The sequence below is a fragment of the Spinacia oleracea genome, chromosome 6 (assembly GCF_020520425.1).
Source record: "Spinacia oleracea cultivar Varoflay chromosome 6, BTI_SOV_V1, whole genome shotgun sequence".
In the NCBI taxonomy this organism is placed as follows: Eukaryota; Viridiplantae; Streptophyta; class Magnoliopsida; order Caryophyllales; family Amaranthaceae; genus Spinacia; species Spinacia oleracea.
The window spans coordinates 36,842,334-36,860,540 of NC_079492.1; the positions used below are offsets into that span (position 1 = coordinate 36,842,334).

Genomic DNA, 18,207 nt, shown 5'->3' on the forward strand with positions numbered 1-18,207 from the left:
ATTAGCGTAAGATCTTCAAAACATCACAAACAGAAGCTAGTTCTGAAAACAACAACTGCAGTAGCAGTGACAAGAAGAGGGCGTATCTCCCACAATACACAACTCCAAATTGAGTGATTCTTGAGGCTAAATTGATTAGCTTTTCAAGGGCTACAACTTTCTTGAAGAAACTATTGGAAAAATCCGAACTCGTGTTGTATAAAACGAACGAAACAGAAGCAGCAGCAGATAATCAAGCTAGAGGAGAGAGATTTTTGGGTTGTGAGTGTTTGCACCTAGGAGAAACCATTAAACAAATTTATTTTCTACCTTACTTGCCACTCAATTGTGAAGAATTAACAAGAAAATGACACCAATATTTGTGTGTGGCAACTCCCATGAGTGACACATAGCATGGAAGAGCAAGGCATATGAAATTATTTTATTTTTCTCACCAAGGGCAAAATTGTAATTTTACATTTAAAATAAAATAAAATAAAATAAAATAAATAATAAAAAAAAAACAGATTTTCCTCTCTTACACATTGAAAAGATAAAATACAATAATAATACTCATCTTTTATTAAAACTGTTTTAATCTATTTTAAGATAATAAAATGTAATTAGCCTCTAAAAAAAACACCTGGAAAAAATTGCGCTATTACAATGACGATCTCCTACGACGATTCATGTTAGCCGACCCCAAATCATTTTGGGACTAAGGCTTTGTTGTTGTTGTACAAAAGACCCATCCTGTTGTAGCGAACATCTATTTGTACGCTGAAACAAGTCATGATTTTTGCCAAATTTTACACCCTTGTTGCAGCGTACATATATATGTACGCTCCAAAAAAGCACTTTTGGCGGGAAAATTTTAATTTTATTTAGGGATACCTAGAGTACCTTGCACAAAATATAGAAACATGTCACAACAATAATAATATCGCAACCTGTATAACAAATATAAAAAAAATAACTGTTGTTTTGTATATATCCCAAAACCAAAGTGCACGTACTACATTTAAATATATGTACGACCCAATTTCAACGTACGCATACATTTTAATATAAAAGATTGTTCTATAACATCTTAGCGGGAGTACTATAAAACACACTGATATGGTAAGATATGCAACTTTGTTATCCAGTGGTTATGCCAAACTAGAAGGTCCAGGTGGCCCCATCCCGAAAACTGTTGAAACATTTTGCTTTGTTGTATCTAGCACAGATGAACCCCTGCTGATACCAGAGATATTTAACAAGTTAGCTAGGCTTTATATCTGAAATTTCAGACAAGGTAAAACAGAATAATATACTTGAAACAATATTTATATGCAAATTCACCTTGTTGAGGGATACTGGCAAGTTTCCGTACCTGAAATTTTAAATACATCATGATCAACAACCAAATTCATCACTACCAAGCTAATACAACTTAATTCTTATACAGGGAAATGCATCCAAAAATGAAGTAAGATTTCATACAATAGTGAATAGTGACAGATAGATCGAGTTAATTAATTAATTAACCTAGCTGCTCATACGACATTCAGCAAAAAGCTAATGACTATTGTACCGTTAATACTACTACTTTATCTTTAATTAGTGAAAGTTAACACTTTGTTTATCTAAACTAACTTTATCAAAATGTGGGAGTAGTAAAGATGTACCGCGGCTGATTAGAATAATTAGTGGTTAAGGTCTCAGAAGTTGAAGTCAAAATCAGCCACATGGATGGCAAAATTGCACTTTGTAGCACCAGGATTCACTAAGTAAGTGTAATGACATAACATCACAATCCACAATAACCTATGATGCACATAAACTCTCTTTAAGGCCACATTTCCTGTTACAGAAACCTCATTTCTCTGTCCTTAGGGATCTTTAATGATCTTTTATTCTAATACGGAGTAATATATTTCCATTAATTATTTCTAGTATATTCGTCAATCATACAATAATATTTCCTAGACGAACTAAACTATTGGTTAATTGTTAATGGTTTTAGTTTCTGCGTTTCCCAGTTTAAAATAAACTACATATATATCTAAAAAACTGAAAATTCAAAGAAGAAATAGAGGTTTGTGTTGAACATACTTGGATTAGTGCTGGTGAGAAGTGCAGTTCCTGCAAAATTACAGCTATTTGGAATAGGGTTGTTCTGGTAGTAGGTGTTGAAAGCATAAGAAGCGTGATCATGGAGAGTATTTGGGTAGAAACAACTCCCATCCATATTGAATTTCTTTACAATCAGCACCACCGTGGCATACATTTTAATATAAAAGATTGTTCTTATCTCTTACTCTATTGAGCTTTTATTTTGTATTATTTTTAGGATTTTTTGCTAAAAAGGACCTTTTATAAGCATTTCTTTGTGAGAAAGGACCTTTTATGTCAAAATTGGTGAGATGGGACCAAAAACACAACTTTTTTTGTCAAGTGGGACCTTTTGCCGGATTCTTGGAGTCAACTCTCTTTTCTGGCATTGACTTCGACACGTGGCAACTGGTAACCGCCACGTGTCAAACTATTTAAAAAAAAAAAAAAAATTAAAATTTAATTTTTTTTACCATTTATTTTCCCTCCAAAACAACTGAATTTTTTTGCCTTCCTTCTGCCTTCTTCCTCATCTTCTCGTACTTCACCTTCATCTTCTCATGCTCCTCATTCAACCTCTTCATTTCATGTTCCATGAATTCAGCTCTTCCCTTAATTATTTTCATCTCCATTGCAAGCCTCTGCTTTTCTGAAAGAAGATGATTAGTGACGTCTTTTTGCCACTCAAGAATGTCTTCATCAACCCAATCAAATGCATCACATCCCCTTTGCCCAGTTTCGAAGTTGTAGAATCTGCAACCTTTAAATTTCCTCCCCGGATTCTCATGTGTCCACGATGTTCTTTGAACAACGGGATACCCACAACCACATATTTTCGCTTTTTGATGGGACATTGTCAATCTAAAACACAAATACACAACAAATTACAAAATCCCCAATTTTCGTAAGAACCCTAATTTTTTCGACCTAAAATTACAACAATTGAAGAAGATTTTGAGGGGGAAAAATAGCATACCTGAATCGTGTAGGCCTGAGTAACAATTCGTGGCAATCAATTTGAGATATCAAACACTTTCCTTCAACCTTGAATCTTCACCAACAATGGCGTTTGAAGGAGCAGAGGAGAGAGAAGAGAACGCGATTTTATTTTATTTTGTCAAAAAATTTCAGTTGTTTTGGAGGGAAAATAAATGGTAAAAAAATTAAATTTTAATTTTTTTTTTTTTTTTTAAATAGTTTGACACGTGGCGGTTACCGGTTGCCACGTGTCGAAGTCAATGCCAGAAAAGAGAGTTGACTCCAAGAATCCGGCAAAAGGTCCCACTTGACAAAAAAAGTTGTGTTTTTGGTCCCATCTCACCAATTTTGACATAAAAGGTCCTTTCTCGCAAAGAAATGCTTATAAAAGGTCCTTTTTAGCAAAAAATCCTTATTTTTATTTTTCGATGCTATGTAGTTGTTTTTGGCTTTGCCTCTAGCAATGAGTTGCTTTATCTAATGCAATGGTAGCTGAGATGATAACTTTTGTTTGGTCATATAATTATTTTTGAAAGAATGCAAGTTGCAACAATGCCCTCACATGCTCACAAATATGTAATGTATGTAAAAATGTATGCAAGTTGTTTTTTTAGCTAGGTGCAGTTGTTTAGTTCTTAAATAACTGCTGCAATCTATAGTTGAGTCCTAGCAATTTGAGATCCAAGCTGAAGTATTCTTTGCACCAAGAATCTAAGATTGATGAGCTCTGTTTTATTGCGGTGCTTTGCCCTTTGAATGAATTTTTCTACCCTCTGCAGATGTGCGTACTCAGGCAATGTATCGGCAGACCTGCACTAGTGTTGATCATGCAGATCAGTGCGGCAACATCAGCACCTTTGATTGAAATTTTCTACCCTCTGCAGATGTGCGACTCAGGCAATAATTCAGCAGATCTGCACTAGTGTTGATAATGTAGATCATGTTAGGTTATGATACATATGAACAACATAAATCATGCGGAAAAACCTTAATGCCAGGAATCAAATTAATTGCATATAATCATATAATTAGTCTAGGATGCATACACTTTGTAGCGTGCCCTCCCTAGCTGCGCCCGAACCGAACAAGAACAAGTCTTTAGGACTCCAAGTGTCGTCCCTCCGTAGAAAGTACACAGCACGTCCGGATCCGCCTTAAGATTGACCAACTAGAATCGCCCTTAAGGTACTAGTGATTTTCGGATAATATGGGGCAATAATATGACTGAATTTTTCTCTCAAAATGTCACTTTAAATACTTGACTCGTCCATAAATTGTGAACCTAGGCACATATTTATAGGGCTATGGAAAAGGATTTGGAATCCTATTAGGATACTAATTAGTTTAGTTAGAATTTTATTAAAACTCTTTTAAACTAATTCTATCTATTAGGATTAGGAATTAATCAATGAACGAATTCCATTAGCTTTAGGATTCGTATTGAACACAAACGTTGCACGAGCACGAGCGTGCTGCACAGCCTGCGCAAGCCTTGCGGCCCACGCAAGCAGCACAACTCGAAGCCCACGAGCGTAGCTCGCAGCCCACCCGCGCGCGCGCCTTGGCCTTGCTGGGCCTGGCCTTGCACTGGGCCTGGCGTGGCCTTGGAAGCGTTGTGTTGGCACGCTTGGCTTGCTGGATGCGGGCCTGGCTTCGTGCTGGGCCTTCGTCTAGCAAGTCTCGTCCAATGCTAATTCGTACGATGCACTTCCGATTAATTCCTATACGAACAATATTTAATATTTCAAATTTCGGAATTAATTTCCGTTTCGAGCAAATATTTAATATTTCCGTTTCCGAAATTATTTTCCGATTCCAATAATATTTCCGATTCCGACAATATTTCCGTTTCCGGCAATATTTCAGATTCCTGCAATATTTCCATTTCCGATAATATTTTCCGATACGTACCATGTTTCCGTTTCCGGCAACATCTACGACTTGGATAATATTTATATTTCCAATAATTAATAAAAGCTGAGAGACTTTCTCCCCAAGTTTTCTCTCGGTGCATGTTAGCCTAACGTGCACCGCAGCCATGGCAGGAAAATCTGGCTCGAAATCTCACAGCAACAAGCATGGAAATGGCAAAGGAAAACCTCGAGGTCCATCATCGGATTCCCAGGCATTGAAAACGCGCAGTATTGAGGAGGTATTGGGGGTTGAAGCTCTTGATTTTGGGGTTGAAAATGAAATTTTTACGCCAAAATCTGGGTTGAAGCATCTTCAAGCTTGTTCAGAATTGCGTCACTCATTCAATGAGTTCTTGGAAGTGATTCATGGCTCAGCAAACCAGTTGAAGCAAGGTAATACTCGATCGAATATGGAGGTTGGTGCGATTTCAATCCCTATTCTACAGCAATTTGATGAGGTTGCGAATAATCATAATGTTGATTCGAATACTGTGAATGATAAGATGAATACTGAATATATTGATTTTGATAATGCTGCTGGAAATAATGTTCATGATAATCACCCTGTTGAAATTGAGGTTGATGACATTCAAGAGGAGATCGATTTCTGGAATTCAGCAGTAGTTTGTTACATTGTGGGAGCTAATCCTCCTATCAATGTTATGGAGGGTTTCATTAGGAGAATCTGGAAACAGTTGAATGTTGATAAGGTAGTGATGGTGAGAAAAGGGGTGTTTCTAGTGAGATTCCTTACTATGGATTCAAGGGATAAGGTGTTGACAGGTCATTACTTCTTTGATAACAAGCCCTTGATTATGAAACCCTGGAACCCTGATATGGACATGCACTTTAAATATTGGGGGGGAGAGGGCTCTGTTTAAGATTGTAGCACAAATAGGGAACCCAATCAAAAGAGATCAAGCTACAACATGTAGAGATAAGCTGCAGTTTGCTAGGGTAATGATTGATGTTCCACTGACTCAAGAGTTGCCTGAACATGTTTCATTTAGAGATGAGAATGGAATAATGGTACTGTTTTCTATGAATGGAAGCCAACACAGTGTACTAAGTGCAAGATGATGGGGCATTTGCAAGGTGATTGTAGGCAAGGTAGGAAAAGAGTTTGGGTTAGGAAGCAACCTGCAATACCTACTCAAACAGCTCAAGTGACTAGTCCTATTGTGGATCAGGAAGGTTTCCAAAGATCATTAAGGCCCATAAGGGTGAGAGTTGAGTCAGAACAACCAGTTAGAACTTCTAATGCTTTTCAGGTATTGGATGTGATTGAGAATGATATCATGATGGGAGAGCAAGTGCAAGGGGTTGTACAAGGGGGTGATCCAACTGGAAGAGGGGACTCTTCTGAATCTTATGGATAGAGTGTTAGCTAGGAATGTTAGGGGTCTGAACTCCACACAGAAACAGGATGAGGTCAAGCATTTCATTCAGAAGTATGCTGTGGGTTTAGTTGGGCTCCTAGAACATAAGGTAAAGCTCTCAAACCTTAGGAGGCTTTATCAAAGAGTTTTTGCAAATTGGTGTTTTTCTAGCAACTCTAGCTTTCATGATGGAGGAAGAATTGTGATTGCATGGAAGTCTGGATGTTTTAATGTGAATATAGTGGCTGCTTCTAGTCAATTTTTATGCATTGCCATGTTACTCCAGTCAGTGGCATGCATAGCTTTTATTGCACTTTTGTTTATGCTTTTAATAATCCTAATTTGAGACAGGAGTTGTGGAGGGATTTAGGATTACTTAACACTCAGGATCCATGGATTCTGTGTGGTGATTTTAATAGTGTGATGGAAGTTGATGAAAGAATTGGGGCCCCTGTTAGACAGAGTGATATTGTTGATATAAGTAATTGCTTTCACAACTGTGGAATGGAGGATATCAAAAGTGTGGGGAATTTCTTCACATGGAATAACAAGCAGCAAGGCACTAATAGGGTTTTCTCAAAAATAGACAGATTCATGGCAAATCAAGCATGGCAAGGAATCTTTCCAGCTGCTGAAGTTTGCTTCATGCCTGAAGGTCATTTTGATCACTCACCTGGTCTTTTGACAGTGTACCCTAGGAGTGATGGAGGGAGGAAGCCATTCAAGTACTTTACAATGTGGAAGAGTTCTCCTGTGTTTTCTGAAACTGTCAAGAAGGCTTGGAGTAGTCACATAGATGGAAGTAAAATGTTCAGATTGGTTTGCAAACTTAAGAAAGTTAAGCAAGCCTTGAGAGAATTGAACAAAGTTGGCTTTACTGATGTTCAAGCTGCAGATCTAAAGGCCTATCACGAAATGGTGAATGCTCAAAGTGCATTACATAGCAATCCTACTGATGCAAGTGTAGCTGATGCTGAGCTGAAAGCTATACAAGATTATAAAGAAAAACATAAGGCATACTTGGCATTCTTAAGTCAAAAAGCTAAAGTTAATTGGCTTAAAGAAGGAGATGAAAATACTGCTCTATTTCATCAAAGCATCAAAGCTAGAAGAGTTCAAAATCAAGTTTACAGTATCTGTGATATGACTAGAAATTGGAAAGACACAGCTGATGAGGTTTCTGAAGCCTTCTTAGCTTATTACAGAATGTTATTAGGCACCACTCATGACCACAGAACTCCTGTTATTAAACAAATAGTTCAGCAGGGTCCTGTGTGTCAAGATCATCACAAAAGTATTCTCAATGCCCTTTACACTGCTGATGAGGTTAAATCTGCTTTATTCTCTATTCCAGGAGTCAAAGCTCCAGGTCCAGATGGTTTTGGGTCTTATTTCTACAAAGATGCTTGGCATATTGTTGGAGATGAGGTTATAGCAACTGTTCTGGATATGTTACAGAATGGGAAGCTCTTGAAGGAGGTGAATCATACTGTCATCACTCTCATCCCCAAGACTAAATGTCCAAAAGATGTGAGTGAATTCAGACCAATTTCATGTTGTAACACCATTTATAAGTGCATAACAAAGGTCCTTTGTGGGAGATTAAGACAAGTATTACCTGATCTGATCTTGGAAAACCAAGGTGGTTTTGTTCATGGTAGGTTTATTGTCCACAACATTATGGTTGTTCAAGACTTAGTCAAGCATTATGGCAGGAAGGTAGTCAAACCTAGTTGTCTCATGAACATTGATCTTTAGAAGGCTTATGACACAGTTGATTGGCAGTTTTTGTATGAAATGCTCACTTATCTGGAGTTTCCATGCTCTTTTGTGAAAATGGTAATGCAGTGTGTTACTACTCCCATGTTCTCTTTGATGTTGAATGAAAGTATGCATGGATTTTTTAAATCCAAAAGAGGGTTGAGGCAGGGGGATCCCATATCTCCATTGTTGTTTGTCATATGTATGGAATATCTGTCTAGGATATTGAGCAGAATGTGTGAATCTTCTCATTTCCAGTTTCATCCAAGATGTAAAGATATCAAGCTCACTCACCTTTGTTTTGCTGATGACTTGATCCTGTGCAGTAAGGGTGATTATCAATCTATTATCCTCTTGTTACAAGCTTTCAAACTTTTTTCAAATTCAGCTGGTTTAAAGGCTAATCAGCAGAAGTCTTCTGTGTACTGTCATGGCATGCCAGAGAATGAAGTTCAAAGAGTAGTTGATGTTTCTGGTTTCTCCAGAAGTTCTTTGCCTTTCAAGTATCTGGGTGTTCCCATTTGTTCTAAAAAGATTACTGTGGCTCAATGTGGACATCTAGTGGATAAAATGATCACTGGGATTAAGATCTGGAGCTCAAGGAACTTATCTTACACTGCCAGAATTCAACTAATCAATTCTGTTTTGCTTAGTCTGCATATGTATTGGGCTCAGATTTATGTTCTTCCCAAATCTGTGCTACAGGACATTGTGAGGATATGTAGAGCCTTCCTGTGGGGTGGACAAGCATTCAGCCAGAAACCAAGTAATATAGCTTGGGATAAGGTTTGTTGTGACAAGCAGCACGGTGGTTTGGGTTTTAGGGATGTTGTTCTGTGGAATCTGGCTTTCATTGGTAAATATGTTTGGGCTCTTGTTAAGAAGCACGAGAATATCTGGATCAAGTGGATTACTTCAGTTTACCTCAAAGATGGGGAATGGTGGGATTACCAACCTAGCTCTTCTACTAGTTGGTATTGGAGACAAATTTGTGTTACTAAGGAGAAGCTTAAGCAATTTTTTACTCTGCCTGACCTGGAGGGCATGGCTCATTATTAAGTGAAGCAAGTTTATGAGAAAATGTTGGATTTGAAACCTAGGGTGCATTGGGATGGATTAGCTTGGAATAGATTGCTCACCCCTAAGCACAGATTCATCTGTTGGTTAGCTGCTCAATGTAGGCTAAAGACTACAGCTAAATTAGCTAGAATTGGGATTAGTCAATCTGCTCTATGCTTGATTTGTGGGTTGCAGGATGAAGATCACAACCATCTTTTCTTTCAGTGTCAGTCCAGCTATCAGATTATGCAGGCAATGCAGCAATGGTTGGGTGTTCCTATGGCTGGTACCTTGCATCAGTTGGTAAGGAAGATTGGTCATAGCAGAGTTACTAAGTTCAGAAAACAAGTTATTTTTGCTGCTATTGGTACTGCTGTGTACCTGATTTGGAAGAGCAGGAATGCAAGCTTCTGGGATAATCAAATCCCCACTGTTAGTCACACTGTGAGTAGCTTGAAGCAATTGGTTAAGGGCAGAATTCAAGTAGTTTTGCCAAAAGCTGTGAGCAAGAGAGATTATGATTGGTTTATAACCTTGTAATGGGCTTTGTGCCTTGTTCGTTTTGTTTGTGTGCCTTGTATAGCTGTGAGTTGCTAAGTCCTTGTTGATAGAGTCCAACCTAGTTGGTTTGTATCACTTGGTTTAGCCTAAGTTGTAATGTTTTGCTCAATTAATATATTCTCTCTTGCTTAGCAAAAAAAAATAAAAAATTTATATTTCCGATACGATCCATATTTCCGTTTCCGGCAATATCATCGTTTCCGGAGTATTCATTGTTTGCCTTTGACGATCTCAGCTCCCACTGAAACCAAGATCCGCCGATTCCGAATATCCATAGATGGAGTATTTAATGCCATTAAATACTTGATCCGTTTACGTACTATTTGTGTGACCCTACGGGTTCAGTCAAGAGTAAGCTGTGGATTAATATCATTAATTCCACTTGAACTGAAGCGGCCTCTAGCTAGGCATTCAGCTCACTTGATCTCACTGAATTATTAACTTGTTAATTAATACTGAACCGCATTTATTAGACTTAACATTAAATGCATACTTGGACCAAGGGCATTATTTCCTTCAGTCTCCCACTTGTCCTTAGGGACAAGTGTGCATTTCCTAATTCCTTTGTCACTCGATGCTTGCTCTTGAACATAAGGTAAGAGTTGTCATCCTTATTATGTCCAGAGCTGTTTCTCGGTTTCAGAGTTCAACTGATCAAATAAACAGATAATCATAGCCTATGATTCATCTGAGAACGGCCATGCATTTTACAGTTTCTAGCTCTCCGATTGGCCTTGTACAACTTTCAGCATTTCATCCCGATTTATGGGAGGACAATCCCAATCTTGCGATCTTGAGATTAGACTTCGTTTGATAGGTGATTACCTGAGCGTTGCCTTTATAGCCTCATTTTACGGTGTGACGGTTGACAACGTCAAAGTAAGCAGTTCTCAAACAAGTAATCTCAAATCACTCAGGTATTGAGGATTAATGTCTAATAATTTTAATGAAATTTACTTATGACAGATTTTCATCTCTTACAGTAAAGTTTCATAGGTCTGTCCGATACTAGTCTTCCCAAAGTAAGTATCTATGCAAATGATTACGACATTGCCATGTCCACATAGTTCAAGAAACAGAACTACTAGTCATCTTGCATTCTAGTCGTCTAACGTTTTCTATCCGTCCATCTTTATAGAAAACTCCGACCAGGGACCTATTTCAACTTTTGACATCCAAGTTAACTTGATAGACATTTCTTAGTCACAGGACTAGTCTTGACAGTCTATCTTGAATATATCGTCAAATTGAAGGGACTCATCATTTAATACTAAACCAAGATTAAATGGAATATGAAAATACATTTCATATATGATAAATGTTAAACCCCAACATTTTACAACCATGGACCTCAAACCCATCTTTAAAATAGTTCTTGGAATTCAAAGCTATGCTTGATTTCCAGTGGTACAATGTGAGTGTTTCTTCTCACTTGTTGCATAGGTTTAGTTATCATGCTTTGCCAATCTTAATATCCTTTTCATCGAATGTTCTTCGAGATATGATGATAAGATCTTTTGAGTTTGTTTATTATGTGATCTAGTCTTTCTTACTTCAATAGTGGTTCTACGCATTTTGCAATGAAGATCCATCAAGTCAGCAGACATGTGATCCACCCAAGTTCAGTGAAGAACTCTTTAACTTAAACAACCCTTTTTCATTGCTTCTTAGGCAATAATTACTTTTACTTCAACTGTATAGGTTGCTAGTGATGCTTTGTTTGGTTTTACTTATCCAAGCAGTCCATAGATATGCATGTGGAAGACTTTCCATCTGTATCTTAGAACATAGAAATTATTATTTTGATTTCCCACGCAACAACTCATGGTCTCCAATCCATGTTGCCATTTCAAAACACGACGCTTTGTAGCTCGTCCTTGCCAATGGTTAACTCCAAAGGGATCTTGCTTGATCCTTTGCCAGTGTTTATGCGTGTATTATCAATATTTAGCATATCTTTATTTCCTTGAATCAAGAACTATTCCTATGTACTTTTTCAAGTACCATAGGATTTTCTTGATCTCAATCTAGTTGATCTTTACTTAGACCAATAGAGATTGGTATGTGTTCGTCATGCCTATAGCCATACGATACGTTTTTGGCGATCCTCATATTATATCATACATGATAAATTCTTTTGCAGAATAATTCCCAATTGAATTCTATTCATGTAACATTAGCTCCTCTAGTTTCAGTAGATACTAAATCCAACTAAATTCTTTGACATATAATATAGGTTAAGAATCTCACTTAGATCCTTTGATGTTTAACTTAGTAAATGCTTATACATAGTTCAAACATTCTTTACTTAGATTTATTCACATGGGTCGAATATCTCCTAAGGAGTCTTCCGTGTTAGATTTAGTAAATGCCATTACTTAATCCAAAACAATATTCTAAGATCTTTGTCAATGGATCTTAATACCCAGTATGTACTAAGTTTCGCCTTGGTCCATCATTGATAAATAATTTCAAATCTAAGTCATTAGTATTTGAATGTTATTTCACAATAGAGAGATATGTGTGTGATACACATAGGACCAATTAAGTTTTACGTACTCCCACTAAACTTCTTATATATCTATAAGAATTATGTGCATTTTATGGAACTGAAATACTTATTAGCTTCACTAAAATACAATTCCAATTCCCAATTGCTTGCTTAAATCTGTACTTAGATTTCATAAGCTAGCTTTCCTTTTCAAGCATTTATTTGGATCCACGAATCCTATGACATACCATGTACATAGTTATTCCAACATTTGATTGAGGAATACGTTTTGTCATCCAATTGCCATATGTACCAATATCCAATCATTGCTTGATTTATAGATTTGAGCATTACGATTATGCATGAGGCTTCAACACAATCCACGCCGTGAATTAGCTTGTAACCTTTAGCAACTAATCTAGCTTTGTGTGTGAACACAATTTCATGTTTGATGGTTTTCATCCTTAAAACAAACTTGCAACAAATAGGTGTGAAACTATTCTTGCAAATCAATAAAATGTCAATTTTGTCATCAAAACATTGATTATGTTTTTTGGCCTTTAACCATCTAAAAACATTTGAGTCTATATATGGCCTTTAACCATTTTAGGGAATCTAGGTTCTTTCATAGCTATCTTACAAGTCACAAACTCATTAATCTACATGATAATAGTTTGACTGCAAGTTGTAGGTTTCTTCGCTAGCTAATAGAAGAATTGCATAGTTTCAGTGACCTGAACTCTATGTTTCTTCACTATCTAATAGAAGAATCTCATAGTTTCAGTGACTTGAACTCTATGCCTACTTGGGTATAGAACATCAAACAATAGAATATCAACAGCCACTTGAAAGTCCTTTGAATATTCCGTTCTCCTTGAAGCACTTGTAAAGTCTTCTAAGAGTTGTCTATTCTTTAAAGCCACTTCTAAAGTCCTTAAAGAATAAGTGTTCGGATTTTCTGAATAACTTCGAAAAGCCTCCGGAATGTCCGTTTATGTTTGTTGTTCGTCTCGAAGACTTTCGAGGTCTATTTTCTCCCACTTGTCATTTTGGAAACGAATCTCCAAAAGGACATTATTTCGAGCAAACAAACATTATGTTCTCAAAAATTCGTGGTAGAAATAATACCCTTGTGTCTCATTTGAATAAATCATAATGAAAAATAAATCTAGACATGGGCCTTAGTTTGTCGAATAACAAACACTAAGCTCCCACTGAGTTTAGAAACTCTTTAGATATATATTATTGAAAAGATATTCTAAAATTACTTTTCAATAGCTTTGACGAATTTGGTTTAGTTTGGTGGTAGTTGAGCATTTTGTTTTTAGAAATTATAGGAAAAGTCTTTATGATTCTTCATTGATCGAATCAAGTACTAATTGACTTCGACCATTCCAAAGTAGATATTTCCATATCTTATGGAGCTAGATCGTGAAATTACAACACACAATCATTGATGATCATTCTTGGTATAAGTAATCATCAACATGATCTAACTTAGATCTTTATGATTTCTTGCCAAGTGGATTTTATACTTCTGAATCTTTGAACTAGCCAAACAGATTCAAACTTATATCACATTTGAGTAAATAAACCTATATTCACTCAAATCTAGGTGAAATAATAAAGTCATAAAATCTCTTTCTTTAGCTTTGAACTCTATCGTCTAGGCGTTCTAACAATAGTTCATATTGTTTGTTACTTTAAACAAGTAAGACTAGCTTGTGTTGAATTGATCTAGAAATCAATCAACTTTCAAAAGTCCATCAAAATATAGCTTATGAATGTTAACTTGTTGATATGGTCTAAGCAACAATGCCAAAGATTAGTGGAACTCTAATTAAGGGGTTGATTTGAACCTAGTAAAGTTTTTATTGTTAAAGAGTTGTTTGTTTTAATCAAGCATATTGACTCAACCCGTAAATGACCATTTCATTCAAATAAACAAACAAACATTATTTTTGTTCTTGTGAATGTGAGTCTGTCTGTGTTTGAAAACAGAAATTTAGGTATGCTGATTGTGGAACAAAATAGCCATTAAGTTCCAGCCTTTGAAAGGACTTAAAACAAACTAGATGACCCTACAACTAATGTAGCATTGCCATGCTTCATTTCCCATCTCTAGGCATTAGTGTAGCCTAGCTTCCATTGTTTGAGTTATTATCGAAGTAAGAACCTCAAGCGGTATATGATACCAAGGAAGTTTGATTGCTAGGTCACTTCTCTTTAAACATAAACTTATAGGTAGAAACGGAATCGTAAATTCCTTTCATTTCTTCCTTGCTTTCCTATTTCTTAGACCCTTTCTTATAATCTTAAGAATTGAATTCTTTAGTGTTGACTTTTATACTTTGTTAGACATGCCTAATGTCACTCCAACAAAGTTCTTACCATTTTGTTTATGTTGAATATTCTGTTTCAACTAGATGATCTTACCAGAAGCTTCTGAAGTTCTCTAAGCATCGATCTATTCGAATGTCTAGGGACTAGACTCATTCGAGAATTAAATGGACAAAGATGTTAGGTTGTTAACCATTGGTAATGCTGAGCGTTTAAACTCAATGCTTTATGATCTCAAAACTACATTGTATTTTGAATTCACAAGCACCAATCGGTTTTCCATTCGACTTTGATATTCGAAAACAACCATAAAAGTTGCTATAAGAAACGTACATTTTAAATTGCTCACTTTCTCTCATTTCCGTGAATCGTTCTTGGATTCACTACCAATCAAGGAAATTTACTGTTACATTTCTAAAAGGATTTACTGCAGTTCAAGATATTTAATTATAAACAATAATTAAAACATACATTGAAGCATGCAAAGTCTAAACATTTATCATGAGTAATAACTTGAAAATTAAAGCAATCATGCAATATAAACAAGTTATTGGCATTTTATTCAAATTTATTGTTCCGGCAGGTGTGAATAAAATGATTCCAAGACCCTTAAATCATTGAAGAATTAAGCACATTATGTATTTTGACTCAATTCTAAAATATTTTAGGTAAGCAAAAGCCTTTTGCTAATAGTCTATAAACTACTCTTGGTTGATAGGTACGTCTAAGAACTTATTAGGTAAACCTATCGAATTTGCCATGACATAAAAGGACTCCTTACTTATATCGTTGAATTTCACCAAAACTAACATGTACTCACAATTATTTGTGTACCTTACCCCTTTAGAACCAATAAGTAACACCTCGCTATGGCGGAAAACTATTACTAAGATTGATGTAAAGGTTATCCAAGTAAGTGTTATTTTGGCATGGCACCTTTTAACTCAATTTTTAAGTTTGGAACTTAAGGCTCTTACTATGTTGGTTAGATTTTAAGTGAACTAAAATCCTTAATCATGCAACATAATCAAGCCATAATCTCATGCATAATTAAGACATATTTAAAAGCAATAAATAACTTAAAACATGCATAAGATATAAATGTGATCTAGTATGGCCCGACTTCATCTTGAAGCTTCAACTTCAAAGTCCGTCTTGAAAATGGATTGGAAACTCCGTCTTTGAATTTCACCATGGGAGGCGCCATTTTCTTCAAATTGGATGAGCTATAATTCAAACTAATTACAACTATTTGATGGTACGCAGACCATAATTAATTTGAAAAACAAATTTGGTGCATTAGACCAATACTACATTCAAATTAATGGTACGCAGACCATATTTTCTATCCTATTTGGGCCATACTAGTCACTTTCAATAACCTGCAAAACAGTACATATACAATATATACTATTCATCCATTCATTATCATGAATGGCCCACACAGTTGGTTAGTAATAAAACACATGTTATGCATCACATAAATATTTGCAGCAATTAATCAAAGGCACCAATAATCTACCAATTATTCAGTCCTTATTAATTCTAATCAAGTTTTTTTAACCTTAAAGGATTGTAGACCTAATCAAGAGTTTATGACTAAAGGCTCCCACTTAAACCAATAACTTTATATGCTTTACTAATTTTAAACATAAAAATTTATTTCTAGTATAACCGGAAACATACAAGTTTAATTAAAATTTAAAGCTCATATAAAATTATAATCGAATCCATTTAATTTATTTTCAGTTGAATTAAACGAATTTAAATTAATTAAAGGTTTTAATTTTAGTAAAATAATTAGTATAAATTAAAATTTATAATAATTATAATAATCAAAATTAAATTCCGAGAAAATAATTTAAATTAAAATTATTTCCGAACTGAAAATCTAAAATTAAAATCAAAACGTATCAATCGTAGCAAGACGAGGCACTTGGGCTTGCGCCCAAGCCCCATCGAGCCACGAGGCTGTTGCTCCCTGTTCGACCGATCGCTGCACAAGGCACGAGCAACAGCGCCACACGCACACGCAGCCATTGCTGGCCACGCTGCGCGCAGCCCCTGTGCTTCGTCGCGTATGCTCCTGTGCAAGGCAGCGCGCGCTGGGCGAGGGATCGTTCCCTGCTTGCGCGTTCTGTCTTGCTTGCTTGGGTGAGCCAGGCGCGCTGTGGCGCAGCCTCATCGCTGCCCACACGCGTCTTGCTCGCTCGCTTGTGCCTTGCCCCATCGCCCTCGCCCATCGCACAGCACACACGCCCAGGCGCTGGGCATTCGTACCGCACGGGCGACGAGCTCCCTTGCTCGTCGTCGCGTGCCCGCACTATACCACACCCCTTGAGGGTAACACGTAGCGTCCATTGCTTTGTGCGTGCAACATTTATGAGCGTTTTTCATAAAATTTTAAAATTTTTAATTCAAAATTAATGACAAATTAATAAATCATATTAATTATCTAATTTTAGGGCGAAAAATCGAAAATTTATTAATCAATTAATTTCCGATTAACATGGATTCAAATCTAGGTCATAAAAATTTAAAATTTATCATAAATTAACAATTTTTATGGTGGTTTTTAATCATGGATACCTAATTAAATCGTCAATTAATTATGAAAATCAAATCAAATTCTAAATTATTCGAATTTCAACAAATTAATTACAATTACAAATTAGGTTGTATAATTAACAAGCTTAGGCATTCAAATTTGTTAAACATATACAGTAGGTCAATCGAAAATTCAAGATTTAACAACAAGAATCGCAAATATTCAATTTAACATCTTCAAATTACAAACTTTTGCGTTCGAAAAAACTAAAACCTCCGAAAAATCATAGCTAGGCTTCGAATTTGGGAATTCTGGGTTCGGCCGAAAAAAATGAATTTTTGTCAAAATTTTAGAATGCCTTTTACATGCGGAATTGACACAAAAATCACTCGATTTGGTTGAGTAACGAAGAAACTGCCGAAAAACTGCGTACATATAATTAAATAAACGCAATTTGCAATTAATTAACAATTACAAAAATTAATCACCCCTTTTAATTCTTTGCACATTTGTAAAATTTAACCATGTTAAGCAATAATAGATCATGCAATTAATAAGAGGCTCCGATACCACTGTTAGGTTATGATACAAATGAACAACATATATCATGCGGAAAAACCTTAATGCCAGGAATCAAATTAATTGCACATAATCATATAATTAGTCTAGGATGCATACACTTTGTAGTGTGCCCTCCCTAGCTGCCCCCGAACCGAGCAAGAACAAGTCTTTAGGACTCCAAGTGTCGTCCCTCCGTAGAAAGTCCACAGCACGTCCGGATCCGCCTTAAGATTGACCAACTAGAATCGCCCTTAAGGTACTAGTGATTTTCGGATAATATGGGGCAATAATATGACTGGATTTTTCTCTCAAAATGTCACTTTGAATACTTGAAAACTCGTCCATAAATTGTGAACCTAGGCACATATTTATAGGGGTTATGGAAAAGGATTTGGAATCCTATTAGGATACTAATTAGTTTAGTTAGAATTTTATTAAAACTCTTTTAAACTAATTCTATCTATTAGGATCATGAATTAATCAATGAACGAATTCCATTAACTTTAGGATTCTTATCGAACACAAACGTTGCACGAGCAC

At 36.1% G+C, this 18,207-nt stretch overlaps 3 protein-coding genes across 4 annotated transcripts; 2 read left to right on the forward strand and 1 right to left on the reverse strand.

Annotated features, from left to right (window-relative positions):
• Positions 1-917: 917 nt before the first annotated feature.
• Positions 918-2,320, reverse strand: LOC110776008 (PLASMODESMATA CALLOSE-BINDING PROTEIN 2-like). Of its 2 annotated transcripts, none has more exons than XM_021980592.2 (3): positions 2,077-2,320; positions 1,324-1,354; positions 918-1,215 (listed from the first exon to the last, which is right to left on the reverse strand). In XM_021980592.2, the coding sequence occupies exons 1-3, from the start codon at positions 2,249-2,251 to the stop codon at positions 1,131-1,133; spliced, it is 291 nt and encodes a 96-aa protein (XP_021836284.2). In that variant the 5' UTR covers positions 2,252-2,320; the 3' UTR covers positions 918-1,130. The 2 variants fall into 2 exon arrangements, with proteins under 2 accessions (XP_021836284.2, XP_056689062.1); XM_056833084.1 differs by having other exon boundaries at positions 918-1,218.
• Positions 2,321-6,046: 3,726 nt separating this feature from the next.
• LOC110776007 (uncharacterized) lies at positions 6,047-9,166 on the forward strand. The gene is made up of 4 exons (XM_056832099.1): positions 6,047-6,238; positions 6,282-6,578; positions 6,698-8,065; positions 8,195-9,166. The coding sequence occupies exons 1-4, from the start codon at positions 6,047-6,049 to the stop codon at positions 9,164-9,166; spliced, it is 2,829 nt and encodes a 942-aa protein (XP_056688077.1).
• Positions 9,167-9,187: 21 nt separating this feature from the next.
• Positions 9,188-9,706, forward strand: LOC110776005 (uncharacterized). The gene has a single exon (XM_021980589.2). The coding sequence runs from the start codon at positions 9,188-9,190 to the stop codon at positions 9,704-9,706; it is 519 nt and encodes a 172-aa protein (XP_021836281.2).
• The last annotated feature ends 8,501 nt before the right edge of the window (positions 9,707-18,207 follow it).

Coding starts and splice junctions, on each gene's coding strand:
- LOC110776008 (XM_056833084.1), bottom strand. CDS start 2,251: ATGTATGCCACGGTGGTGCTGATTGTAAAGAAATTCAATATGGATGGG. Junction 1,355..2,076: donor TCTCACCAGCACTAATCCAA/GTATGTTCAACA, acceptor TTAAAATTTCAG/GTACGGAAACTTGCCAGTAT. Junction 1,219..1,323: donor TGCCAGTATCCCTCAACAAG/GTGAATTTGCAT, acceptor CTCTGGTATCAG/CAGGGGTTCATCTGTGCTAG.
- LOC110776007 (XM_056832099.1), top strand. CDS start 6,047: ATGGGGCATTTGCAAGGTGATTGTAGGCAAGGTAGGAAAAGAGTTTGG. Junction 6,579..6,697: donor GGAAGTCTGGATGTTTTAAT/GTGAATATAGTG, acceptor AATTTGAGACAG/GAGTTGTGGAGGGATTTAGG. Junction 8,066..8,194: donor TCAAGCATTATGGCAGGAAG/GTAGTCAAACCT, acceptor ATGGTAATGCAG/TGTGTTACTACTCCCATGTT.
- LOC110776005 (XM_021980589.2), top strand. CDS start 9,188: ATGTTGGATTTGAAACCTAGGGTGCATTGGGATGGATTAGCTTGGAAT.